The sequence below is a fragment of the Babesia microti genome, chromosome III (genome assembly GCF_000691945.2).
Source record: "Babesia microti strain RI chromosome III, complete genome".
In the NCBI taxonomy this organism is placed as follows: Eukaryota; Apicomplexa; class Aconoidasida; order Piroplasmida; family Babesiidae; genus Babesia; species Babesia microti.
Window position 1 is genome coordinate 88804 of NC_027207.2, and position 13497 is coordinate 102300.

The following is a 13497-nucleotide window of genomic DNA, read 5'->3' on the forward strand; positions in this document are numbered from 1 at the left end:
ATTCCCCGTATGTTACGTTCTAAAAAATATCATATTCTAGAGCTTCCTCAATTTTAATCCAAAACTTAGGGTCTAAAAGATTGGATTCTGTGAATGAAAGTTTTGCTTTGAGAGAAAATTTACCACAGATATCTTTTGTTGGCATCAAGTTGAACATTTTTTAAGCGCCCAATGAAAAAATTCTGTAACGTGAAAATTATTTCATCTTTGAAATTTTATAAAATGCACATATTATTTCATATAATATGGTTTAAATTTTTCCCAAAAATAATTCAGAGTACATAATAAATCTTGACCTTTGTTTAAACAATATTGGATAATTATTTCATAAACTAGTTAATGACAATTAGATGATATTTTATTGAAATTAAAATTAGTTGTATATTAGTTTTAATTCAGAAGGTAATGCTAATATACTGATGATAAAAACATATTTCAATGTTTTTATCCATCTCATACTACAGAATCAACTTCAAATATACCATACTTATAGAAACCTACTTTAACAAAATTGATCATGTATCATTTGAATGAGATTCGTATGATGTTAGGTCTTCTTATAATGTCAATTTAAGCTACATAATTTTCCATCTAATCTAAATTGGAGTTATCTTGTTTATTGTTTGTTATATGTAAAATTATAGTTTGAGTACATTTTATTTAAACAGTGACCGGCTGAGATGAAGAGAAAGTTCAAAAATAATAAGTTACAAACAAGAAGAAACATCAACAAGGGATCATCACAAACTCTAAAATCATATATGTCACATTAAAGAAGACATATAATCCAAAAACGGCACAAACTCCCTGAATCTAAAACATTATTATTTATAGTGAATCTTCATAAGATAAAAAATGGAATGGAGAGTGGGTCATTATCAGAAATCCCACTCCTTCACATGAATGTATTTATCATCTAAACATCTCAGAAAGATAATAAAATCTATCACCTAAGCACACCTAAAACAAAAAGTGTATACGTAGAAGGTAAATCTTTGCACAAAATTATTGCGTTCCCATAAATTAAACTAAGTACAATGTGAATAACTGATTTTTTGCTCAGCTAAAAAACAATAATATTAGCCGGCACCATATATTAGAAAGAGTTAGGGTATCAAACACAGTTATGTTAAGTAATTATTGGTGAAAATTCTGTAGAAAAATGTCAGAACCAATAGAGATACATCTCACTAGACTATAAACCTTTGCTTGAAATTATGTATCATTTTTGTATAACACTCATTGTTGTGGTATACCATATTAAATCAGAATCTCCCATAAAAAATCAATCAATCTTCTAAGAGCCAGTTCCCCAAACTATATTAGAAAGTATTATATGTTTTTATTTTATAATGATAATAGACTAATATTTGAGTGAAAATTTAAGTAATATTAAGCATATATAAATATAGCCATTGTCAATTTATGTTTAATGCATTTACTATGTTCCTTTGTATTAAGATAATTTTACATACAAATGATAATATAACAACATTACTATACGCGTCGAAAGTGTTTGTATAGGAAACATGCCGATAGCGCCGCAATCATAATTAATACATAGATTAAAAAAATTAGATATTTGGAAAACTGTAATGCTAGACGCCAAAGTGAACGAATGGGGTAGTGCATTATATCATAAAAATCATCATTCACTTTTAAGTTGACAATCAAAACACTGCTTTGACGGTTTGGGTTTTCTGATTTGCAAGTTGAATCACATGTAATTTTCGAGATGATGTCCAGTTCTTTTTCAAATAAAATTGATTTTGACCGGTAGTATTTTACTTTATTAATGTCAGTTAGCGCTTCACCGCCTTTAGGTACTTTTAATTCATAGTTTGTCCATTTATTTTTATTTGAATCCAATGCATAAAAATAAGAATAGATACCCGCATCCAGTCGAATTAGTAATATATGTCCTCGAAAGCATGTGTACAACATAATAAAGGTGGTCCGCCGAAAAGGTAATATGGCAGTTTCATCAAATTCGGCTATTTGGTCTTCTAGTCTAATAGTGTTAATTTTCACTGGAGATGTCAAAAATCTAGAATGCTCCTCTGGGGGAATAAAGGAGATCATATAAAAGTAACCAGTTTCGCTATACTTCTCTTCTTCATTGGATGGAAATGCAAACATTGATTTTTTAGTGAAGTTAGTATCCTCATTACGCATCCTTTTACATAGATCCTCACTATGCTGTCTTGTATGTTCTATTATATTGATTTCTATATGTGGTTTTTCATCTTTAATAGATTCTGATTGCATATCGCGGTCTAAATCTTTAGGTAATAAGGCATCTAACTCAAACAAAAGCTCAACATTGTCGTTATAAAACTTATTATAATAAGGATTTTTATTGAAATCAAAGGCTGGGAGAATTTCTAAATGTGAAGGTTGTCGCCTTAAAATATAATTTTTCCATTTATTAGTACTGTTGTCTAATGTATAAAAGTAGTAATAAGCGTCAAACATTATTGTAATTAGTAGAGGATATAGATTGTAAGAAGTATACAAGTGAATTTCATCAATGGGGTCTAAATATAAAATTCCATTGTCAAATACAAGAGAATTCCCATTAAACACTATAGAATCTATCTTATTTGGGTATTTCAATTCAATAAAATCATCAATAGTATATACATAAACTAAGAAATTTTCATTTACATCAGAAACGCCGATAGAATCCACATTCAACATAATTGTTGTATAATTATACTCATCCCCCGTCTTATAGTTCCTATCTAAACTATTCTCATCCAACGATTCTTTAAATTCGGTCATATTGACTTTTAAAGGCTCAATTTCTGAGGTGTTTCCTGGCAATTTCAGCGTGGCTTTACGAGGCATATTTTTAGTTTCTTCAAGATCTCGTATTATTCCCGATAAAGCCCCAATGTAATATATAGTCTTATCATCTTCTTCTATCATCACTGCTTTTTCTGATGGATATTTTAATTTGTAAGTTTTCCACTTATCCGAGCTAGTATCTCGAGCGTAATAATAATAACGACGGTCAACAGTCACCATAATTATAATCAGTGGATACTTATTAAGATGAGTATATAGCATTATGAAACTTAATGGGTTGTGAATCAAGACTGCTTTGTCAAATCTAATTAATTGATCATTAAATATCATGGAATTTATTTTATTGGGGTATTGAAATTTGTCAAATAATCCAGTGTGGTATAAACAAAGTGTAAATGTTGTCCCATCAGAATGCATTGTTTTTAATGGTTTAAGTATAAGTGTAGATTTAATCATGTTCGATGTATTTGGTCTTTGTTTGTTTAGTTCATCTTCCAAATTTTCAGACTGCATTAAAGATTCTTCTTCTTGTGTTAAATTTTCACGGATATTTAATGAAATTTGTATAATTGGATCTTCTGGGATTTTATATTCTCCCTGATAACATCCACTGCATTTTTCTTGAATTATTTCATTTACATTGTTGATTAGGCTTGGAGCTAGTATTGTATAATAAATATTACCAGCACGATCCGTTCGTGGTGCTATCGCCTCATCTTGATATTTTAACGCACAATTTAACCATAATTTGGTGTTTTCGTCCAGTGTATAATAATATATACGCTGATTTTGGGTCATAAACATGAGTAAGAACGGATGATTGCTAGTACAAACAAACAGATTTATATCCTTTAAGGGACTAGGATGTAATTTCAAATTTTTATTGTCAAACTTAATAGTCTTACCATTGAATTGCATAAAATCAATACTACTAGGATATTTTAATGAATCGATATATTGATCAATGGAGAAGGAAAAGATGGCGTATTTTCTTTTAGGGGTATAATTGAAATTGGATGGAAAAATATATATTGTTAAATTTGAATCAACTTCATCGACTCCATTCGCATCATTAGATGGTAAATTTGGGGACAATAATGTAACTTCGATATCCATATTTGATGGCTTAGTAGTTGGATCGATTGGAATAGATATTGAAGATGATACTTTGTCAAGATAAATCTTAAAATTAATGCCATCAGAATAACAATATGAAACCCCATTCTCATCCTCAATAAATTTATCATCACCACCCAAATTAGATTTTCTACCATAATTAATCCATTTATTTTTTTCCTTATCAAATAAATAACAATAAATGCGACAATCATTAGTACTAAAACTAAATAAAAGTGGTTGATTGCATAGAGTAAATAACTTGACGCTCGTGACATGCACATTTGGTAACATTGAACGATCAAAATTTAATGTATTTTCATCAAATCTAATAGAGCATATGACATTTGGATAGTTAAGTTCTGTTTTTAATTCATCATCTATATTATATTGTATCATATTGTATTGGGTTCTCATATATGGAGAAGAAGATGAAGATGGAATTGAAAATGTCTTCTTATCCCCAAAATTCTCATACAAATTATGTTCAGGTGATGAATTATCTGTATATGTAGTCACATCAAGATGTCCTGAATGCGATATATTATCGTTAGGGTTCATTGAATTCTCGACACCATCCGTACCAAAGGTGTATATAAAATTTGATATCAATAGAATGATTAGTAGAAACAGTTGAATTGGTTTCATTTGTTATTTATGTTAGTATGATTGTTTCATTTTATAGATACCAAAAATTGTTCTTTACACTGATTTCGTGTGTAAAGTACAAAAATAATGATAAAATCTGTCACAAATACATAATCAGTATTATATTTTTGTAATGATAGCGCACAAGGTTTTTTCCATTCTATGGCCGTTGTGCACCATGAGTGCCAATCACTGGGGCAAGTGCTGTAGAACAATTAACCATGTGTTAAAATCCATCATTAGATCAGATAAGAATAGTAGTAATATCGACAAATTAGGTATTAAAGCTATTTGGTGTAAATAAATCATATGGTGTTATGTATAAAATGTACTCACTTTACGTTAGGCATACAAAATGATATATTGATCAATTTTACCATTATTGTGTTATAATATCACTAATAATTGAAGGCCTATATTCATTGTAGATTTAATCGTAATATATGTTATTATTGATGCTTAATATTATCATCACTAAATTAAACAGATCAATATACATTTGAGGTACCATACAATAACATAACCCTGCAAATCATCACCTAGCCATTAATTTCATATCGTAATAACAACGCATTCGTAATATATATATCAGTCATTACTAGATTTGTGAATACAAGATATTAGCACGAACATATTATGACATAAGGGGCCATATATTATTGCATTTCGCACATACTAATTAAATAATTATATTATTCCGACACTCTGACATTAATAATTATTGAAGCTAATGTTATAATTGAATATATGGTAGGCATTATATTTATTCTGTGTTAAGTGATATATATATATTATGATCAGATGATTATTTTCGGTATTCTGTATCAATTTAGGGAATAACTTCAGTTATATTTACAATAAAATTATTATATAACAAATGGATGTCTCCATCAGATGAATCAATGCAATTACGGTCACATTATCTATTTACAATCGCAAGTCATGATGAAGATAGATTTCCTGATTTCTACAGTTGTTGTTATAAATTTGAATTTTTGTTATTGTTTTTTATACAGTGAAGATTTTATTATGTTTTTTGGACCTTTTATTTGCAATGTTGTTTCTGAAACAAGTTTATTTGTTAATTTGCATGGCCACCTCCATAAGCATTGATTCTCTCGGATAGATGATGACGAATTAAGTTTAATCTTCTATCATCAAAATTTATTTATATGTTATAATATGTATAATTCATATTATCACCAATATTGTTTGGTATTCCTAATAATGTGTCTAAATTTAAATTAATAGTATCCCGATATTTTGTTTAGTAGTGTCATTGCAATTTTATACTTCTATTATTGACTTAATTAGTATGGATCAAATTTATCATTTCTCATATAAGGATTAATTATATAAAATTACATTTTGGGAAAAGATCTGTTAATGCTTAATTATGAGTGTAGAAATCAAATGCTTTCAATTTTATTTGAATGCACAAATTCATCTTATTATGGTTTACAGAACACTACGTAAAACGAAAACAAAATATTTATTATCAACTATTCCAGCATGTAAGAATCTAGTTTAATAGTATTATTGGTGTCACTATTAGATGGACTGATCAAATTCAGTGTTATTTTTATATCCTTAGTTAATGTGTAATTATTGGTGATTGCGATTCAACAAAGCCCGTTTTTTGTATTTATTTAATATATATCATTTGTCCCATAATAATAATAGTTGTTGTACGATTGTAAATTTTGTTATCTAACTTCGTTTTATAATAATCGTTTTTATGTTGTTGCAGCGATCCACTCGATTCGATTTTTGTTAACAAACTAAGTATAATAATAAGGCTAGTGACTTTATGTAGATGTAATTGTGCGTGTACATGTTATAATAAAATATTGCAATATATAAAATTATAGTGTTTTTAAAATGATTAAAAATTGTCTAACGATGAAAATGCAGTAACATATGCCATCGGTTACTCAATACATGAATGAGCCAATCAAATGGAATTATTATGATAAAATTTATTAAAGACTTCATCTTCAATACATAATACCAATTGGAATATATTAAAAAACTTCCTTTCATACGAAATGCAAATCTATTTGATAACACAGAAATATGTTCATTGCACGAACTATAAATTTATTCAATGAATGATTGGTCAAACAGAATCAATCAGGAGTTACAAACAAAATTCAACTTTGCAAGATACTTGGCGACCAAAAAGAAAGGTGATATTTAGGAGAATGAACTAACTATCTCGTAAATATTAGATGGATAAGTGTCAATTGCACATTTTAAAAGATGATGGGAAAATATAAGAATAAATTCTATTATCTAAATAAAATAAAGAGAAGTGAAGTAAATTGAAAATAATTAAATTTTAACAGTATAAAATTCACAGGAAAATGTGCAGATTCGAAAATAGTCGGTTGCAGTAAGAAATTATTAAACATGTATGATAACTATTTTGGCAACAACTAATTATATTTATGATCATCTATGGTATTTTCTACCGTTATAATAATAACACAAGGATAAAATTGTAAAATATCAAGTTGTAATAAAAATTGATGGATTGTAAACTTATATAATAACAATATCCAATATTATTCAAAAGATTCTGATGATAATTGATCCAGTGATTGGTAGGTTAAAACCCAAAATAAATTTCGTATGCCAGAGTATATTTCATTTTTTAAATCTTCACTCAATAATTTGGATAGTATTTGAGGTAATTTTTAGAATAAATTGAGTACAATAATATTATTTACACTTTTATTATTATCTCCCTTGCTTATCTACTCTACCATAAGACTCCAAAGTACATTAACTCCTAGGCCTAACTTGAATAGATTGTTGTATAAGTATTCTTAGTTTATAATTCTCAATCATATACCCAACAACACGAACGGATACGATATCCAATACCACACTGGCACAAAACACCAATTGCATAATAGTGAGAGGTATAGATAAAGGATAAAATATAAGAATATGCACCAAGCGTAAATTCTTGGCCTAAACTTATGGGGAATGATGCCAATTAGATGATTCACTAGAGGCAAAATTATTCACACAAATATACATATAAACATTAAATTTACAGGCATTACGAACAAATAAAAATTATCTAATAAATGTACAGAAAATCCCATTCACAAAAAAGTACTAATATTCAATGTACATATTGTATCATTCATCAGCTAGTGCGCATATATAAAGTCACATGCATGAGATTCCACACAAAGCTATAGTTTTAAGAAAGTAAATAACCAAATGCTTGGTTACACAGTGGAAAACCTAGACTTTATATCAATATATTGATGCATTAAAACATGATTTATCAAATCTAATGATTAGTTGACACGACGACAACCAATCAATGTAACTTATCTCTATTAACAATAATTCAAGGCACAAAAATTGGTAGTAACTAATTGTAAGTATTAATTATGATTCACTGAGTGGGTTATAGTATTGGTGGGGGATAAATTAGAATCAAGTAATTCTTGCATGTGGGGCACCACTGCTATGTCTTTTCTAAAATCAATTTTGGGCTCCTGCCCACTAGCCTATTTTATGTTTTCTGTGATATCGGCGATAGGGGGCGCATTTATTCCCTTGTTGGTGTCATTGCATACGCTACTTTCTGATCACTTTGAAGTGGGACATTTACCACAGACGGCATACCTGACTGCGATAGTAGCGGGAACACTTGTTTCCTCCATTATTTGCGTTATAAGTGCCGAGAAATATCGGGATTACATCTGTTTTTTGGCCATTACCATGGTACCACCCGCTTACGCCTTCTCACTCTATTCCATATTAATTAACAAAACATGTTATATCACATATATTGTATCCATTGGCATTGGGGGAATGCTTTTCGGGGTAATTTCCACTACGGTCATTTCTTCAGCCTCCTCAATTAATCCGATTAGCACAACTGCTTACGTTTTCGGCATCCAACTAGCCAACCTTGTTTGTTCTATAGTATACCATTACATCTCATACAATCCTGAGGATTATGATGATTCAAAACGCTCGGAAATTCTGTTCAAGATGCACTCGTTTCCCGTGCTTTTTGGATTGGTTTTTTCTATAATTTTTATAATATACGTCAAATCTTCGGTTATTGCTGATGTAAAAGATAAAAATGGCAGAGTAGATGACGGGTCCAATTCTAACTCACTTTTTGATGTTATAAAGGACATGATGAACACTTACGTTGCATCTGGACTGGTAGCCTTCTCGATCCTGATTGAATCTATCTTCATCCCAAGCATAATCCCATATGAACTAAAACTTCCGGAAGATGAAATCCTCTCAACCATCATTTTAAATGCCTTCTACGCGGCGTTAGGTGCATTGATTAGTGGAATCGTCCCCCTTTCTGACAAAAGTTTTGCTTTCAAATTTATCTTATGGCCCATTAATTTGTTGCGTATTCCAGCATTGTTAATTGCGGCACAAACGAACTTTTTTGAAGTCACCCCATTGTACATATCATCCGCTATAACCTTTAGCGGGATGCTCCATGGATATTCAGTCGGCAGTTCCTTTGCCTGTATTTCTGGAACTACCAAAGGGAACAAGTCCCAAGCTTACGAATTTAACACCTTTATTTATATCTTTTTCATGGCTATCGGGAATGCTTGTTCCACTATCTACGTTCAACTTTCAAAATAATTGTCCGTGACTACGGAAATGGTTATAACTCATAAGATATGTTATTACCAGTAATTACTGATTCATACAATCTACCATTAGTCATAGTAATAGCTAGTCACTGTCCCTACCCATGGATGTCTAATATTATAGTATGATCTGGACCAATACACTATTTTAAATTTAGATTTTGGATTTGTGAGCCTTTATTAGCCTGCTATTTGGTAAATACTAGGGTGAATCATATTATTTTTCACAACTATATATATGACAAAGTTACGCTTATTTAATGCGCAGCTATATCAATTATTTATACGATCATATAAATTTGGATAGCTAATAACTAGGTTTTAGATCAATTAATATACTAAAGTAGGTGGGTGTGTGAGTGGGGGAGTCTATGGAATCCAGCATAACAAATATCGCATCATCAATCCTCTCTCTAGACAAATCAATTTCAACACTTTTGGACGGCAAATTCCTTTCAGAGTGTGCAGTTCAGGAGCTTTGTAATGCGGCTAAATCGATATTGTTGCAAGAAAGTAACGTCCATTTAGTTCGCACCCCAGTTACCGTGGTTGGTGACATTCATGGCCAATTCTACGACTTAAAGGAACTGTTTAATATTGCAGGATGTGAGTAATATGTTTATGCAGCCTCGCCGGAGACTAATTATTTATTTCTGGGAGATTATGTGGATAGGGGATATTATTCTGTTGAATCTGTTTCTCTTATTGTAGCATTAAAAGTTCGTTATAGTGACAGGGGTAACTAACAAATTAATCCAGTTTGTATAATACGGGGAAATCATGAATGTAGACAAATCACCCAAGTGTATGGTTTCTACGATGAATGTTTGCGTAAATATGGCAATTCAAATGTATGGAGATACTTTACTGATATGTTTGATTATTTACCATTGAGTGCCATAATTGAGGATCGCATTTTTTGTCCACATGCAGGGCTGAGCCCCAGCATTGATACTTTGGATCATGTAAGAAAACTTAATCGGTAAATTCAACTGCACATTTAGTATTCAAGAGATTCCACATGAGGGTCCTATGTGCGATTTGCTTTGGTCAGATCCGGAAGAGCGTACTGGCTGGGGGCTAAGCCCTCGAGGTGCTGGTTTCACTTTTGGTTATGATATATCCAACGCCTTTAACCACACAAACGGATTGCAAGTTATTGTACGTGCTCACCAGCTTGTAATGGAGGGGTATAGTTGGTCTCAGGATTGCAATGTATTAACCCTGTTTTCAGCCCCAAATTATTGCTATAGGTGTGGGAATAAGGCGGCGATTATGGATGTGGACGAATCTTTTGGCTTTCAATTCACTCAGTTTGATCCTTCGCTGGAGAGAGGATCGCTCAATATTACTAAGAAAATTCCCGACTATTTTTTATAATATTTGCAAATGCTCAATCGCTTGTGTTATTATTGAATTATAGTTAATCGTAATATTATAAATTTACATTAGCTAATAGAGTTTTTACCATATTCATCTCTATTTATTAATCACTATTGTATTTGGCAATTTATGATTAATAAAATAACATTTATAGATAATTATGATGGCAAATAAATAATTGCAATTGAAAATGATGCTATTTCATAGAGTATAATAATACAACATTGTTCATAATTATTAATTAGTGATGAATCGGTAATCATTTTTAGTTATTTAAATTGACAGTTAATCAGTTAACGATCTCTAGACTAACAGTACATAATTCCCAAATCCTCAAAACTATATAACAGATCCTATTGAATGTTAGTATAATCCACAACCAACGATTTTGATAACCATACATCACTAATTAGTCACTAAAATATATTCAATACAAAATATATCCTACAAATATACGAATGATTGATTGTCGTTAAAACGATTAAGTTGTTAACAATAATTACCAAATTATGGGAAGTTGTTTTTTAAAATTAGAATTCAATTGACAATACAAATAAAAATAACTAATTGCCACAGTTAAGTTGGTAAGATTGTAACTGTTCCTGGACAGACTTGCAAACGGTTGGAGTTGTGGTATGCGATGAAGTGGAGATGGGGTGCGATTGCGGAGCAATGTGAAAATCAGAGTGCTCTAAAAATCTGACAGATTTTTTTTGGGGCGAAGCGTTATTCACCTTTGATTGCCACTCGACAAGCTTGCTCTTCATGCTCTGCATGTTGTAAATAGTCTCCTTGAATTCCTTTTCTAAAACTACCTTTGAGTTGGCAATGTTGTTAAATTCAGCTAATATCTTATCCTTCTCCAAGCTAGTCTGCTTTAGTGCTTCATTTGAGCTCTTACAATACTCAACAGCATAAGCTTTGTCTTGTCTTGCGATCTTGAGTTCTATAGCCAGTTTGGAATTTTCCTGTACTAGAGAGTTGGTTTGTTCCTTAAGCACGGTAATTGTTTCATATAAAGTATCAAAAAAAGCGGCAGATTTATCAATTTTGCCCCTAAATTTCAAATTGTCCAACATTAGGGCTTCCATTTGTTGATGCACTTTAATCAAATGCTCTCTCACTGCAGCTACAAATTCCTTTCCTTCCTCATCGACTAAGTCATTTGGAACTCCATCTATATCATCATTTTGTGTAATTATGTGTTTTACGCGCTGTTGATACTGTTCATTTAGCTGGGTCATTATTTTCAGGCGATTTTCACTACTGTCCATGGCAATAGATGTGATGTCAGTGTTCACGCCAATATCGGTCGTGTTTTTTTCATTTCGCGGCTTTAATTTCTTAAGCGTGGTAGTACCGTTGTCTCGATTAAAACTATTCATATTATGTTGGCCAATTTGGCCACTCTGAGCATGTGGCTCAAATTGTTGATCATTGCACCACCATTTAAACATATTATTATTACTATTGGTATCTGTTCGTGCAGGGGTGGATAGATTGAGCAGGCTATCCCAGTTTCGATCAATTGCACTAGTGAATATAGGATAATCTGAGGCACTAAAGGGGATAAATTGATTCATTTCACCTTTTAATTGACTAATTTGTCCAAGATGCGGTTGTGGCTGTGACTGATGTACCAATGGTTTAGTAGTAGGAGTTATATTATTAAATGACGGAGGTAATGTATGAATAAAGCTATTCCACTGTTGATGATCACTAATTAGAACTTCAGGAAATTTGTTTAATTGCTCAAACCGCATGTTCTGCGACATTATTTTATCGAATGGGTCGACGCAATCATCTAATTCACATTCGGGTATACCAAAACCCACGGACGTATGATGATTATGATTGCACAACTGAGAATGTTTATCGTGAGCTCTAGGCGTCGAACATTGAGTAGTAAATGAATCTTGTGACTGGCCTCGAGTAATACCAAACCTAGGGGACTCCAATGAATCAACCTCGTTCTTTACAAGCTTATCGCTGAGCCCCCCCTGCCTACTAAATTCAACGGAACTGAATTACCAAACACTTACTCGGGTACTTCATTATCCGAATCACTATACCCGACCTCAACCATTTCCAAACTTTCGTAGTGGGTTGTCAGTTGCACCGGATGGCAGGACGGGTGATGGGCAACAAATTAGTCAATGATGACAACATCATTGTTAGGTAGTTGATGATATAGAATGGGATAGGGACCTTCCAAAAAAAATCCAACCTATCTGTGAGTAGTGTTAATGATGAGAATAAAACTGCAGTGGACGTAAGCAGGGTGACAACAGCACACTGGATGTATAGACTGTCATGGATGTGCCCCAGGGAAATTGGTCCATATAAGTAGGGATGAAATACAATTAGTACCAATGCAAATGTGACATAAAAATGTTCTAATTTCAGTCCCGCCCCGTCAAGCCAATGAAATGTCGTTATTATAAGCGTAATAAGTGACAGATAGCTCAACTCTACACCGCCACTAAAGACATGCGTGGTGAGATATGGCGTGAAGTATCCCAAAAAGATCAAAAATAGAGTACTGATTCGGAATCTGAACACCACTTCGGCGTAGCAATCATCCTTGTAAGAGTCGCTAAATTGGTCGTACCGCAGCACTCCATTTAACAAATATATACAAAGGATCGGAATTGTGATTCTCGTAGCTAGTTGATGTACATGCAAAATATCAATATGGTCGAACAATGATACGTTTTTGTTATTATCGTTACTTCCATTTTCACCCATAATCAAAACTTCATTTCATTCACACCGCAATATTATAGTGCTCTACAATAGCCATTTATATATTATAAACGTATCATAACTCTCAACATCTGCCTATGTTTAGTCTTTCACATCATTATATTGTTATCTAGCA

The 13497-nt window shown here is 31.9% G+C and overlaps 5 protein-coding genes across 5 annotated transcripts; 2 read left to right on the forward strand and 3 right to left on the reverse strand.

Moving 5' to 3' along the window:
* Nucleotides 1-1497: 1497 nt before the first annotated feature.
* Nucleotides 1498-4488, reverse strand: BMR1_03g00255 (BMN2 family; the record flags this gene model as incomplete). The annotated part of the gene is made up of 1 exon (XM_012793208.1): nt 1498-4488. The coding sequence occupies one exon, from the start codon at nt 4486-4488 to the stop codon at nt 1498-1500; it is 2991 nt and encodes a 996-aa protein (XP_012648662.1).
* A 3579-nt stretch (nt 4489-8067) lies between these two features.
* BMR1_03g00260 (hypothetical protein) lies at nt 8068-9225 on the forward strand (the record flags this gene model as incomplete). The annotated part of the gene is made up of 1 exon (XM_012793209.1): nt 8068-9225. One exon carries the CDS (start codon nt 8068-8070, stop codon nt 9223-9225), a length of 1158 nt encoding a protein of 385 aa, XP_012648663.1.
* Nucleotides 9226-9604: 379 nt separating this feature from the next.
* Nucleotides 9605-10613, forward strand: BMR1_03g00265 (protein phosphatase 2 (formerly 2A), catalytic subunit; the record flags this gene model as incomplete). The annotated part of the gene is made up of 4 exons (XM_012793210.1): nt 9605-9839; nt 9861-9971; nt 9993-10215; nt 10238-10613. 4 exons carry the CDS (start codon nt 9605-9607, stop codon nt 10611-10613), a joined length of 945 nt encoding a protein of 314 aa, XP_012648664.1.
* A 566-nt stretch (nt 10614-11179) lies between these two features.
* BMR1_03g00266 (hypothetical protein) lies at nt 11180-12702 on the reverse strand (the record flags this gene model as incomplete). The annotated part of the gene is made up of 2 exons (XM_012793211.2): nt 11180-12638; nt 12659-12702. 2 exons carry the CDS (start codon nt 12700-12702, stop codon nt 11180-11182), a joined length of 1503 nt encoding a protein of 500 aa, XP_012648665.2.
* Nucleotides 12703-12725: 23 nt separating this feature from the next.
* On the reverse strand, nt 12726-13364 carry BMR1_03g00267 (hypothetical protein; the record flags this gene model as incomplete). The annotated part of the gene is made up of 1 exon (XM_021481808.1): nt 12726-13364. One exon carries the CDS (start codon nt 13362-13364, stop codon nt 12726-12728), a length of 639 nt encoding a protein of 212 aa, XP_021338404.1.
* Nucleotides 13365-13497: the final 133 nt, after the last annotated feature.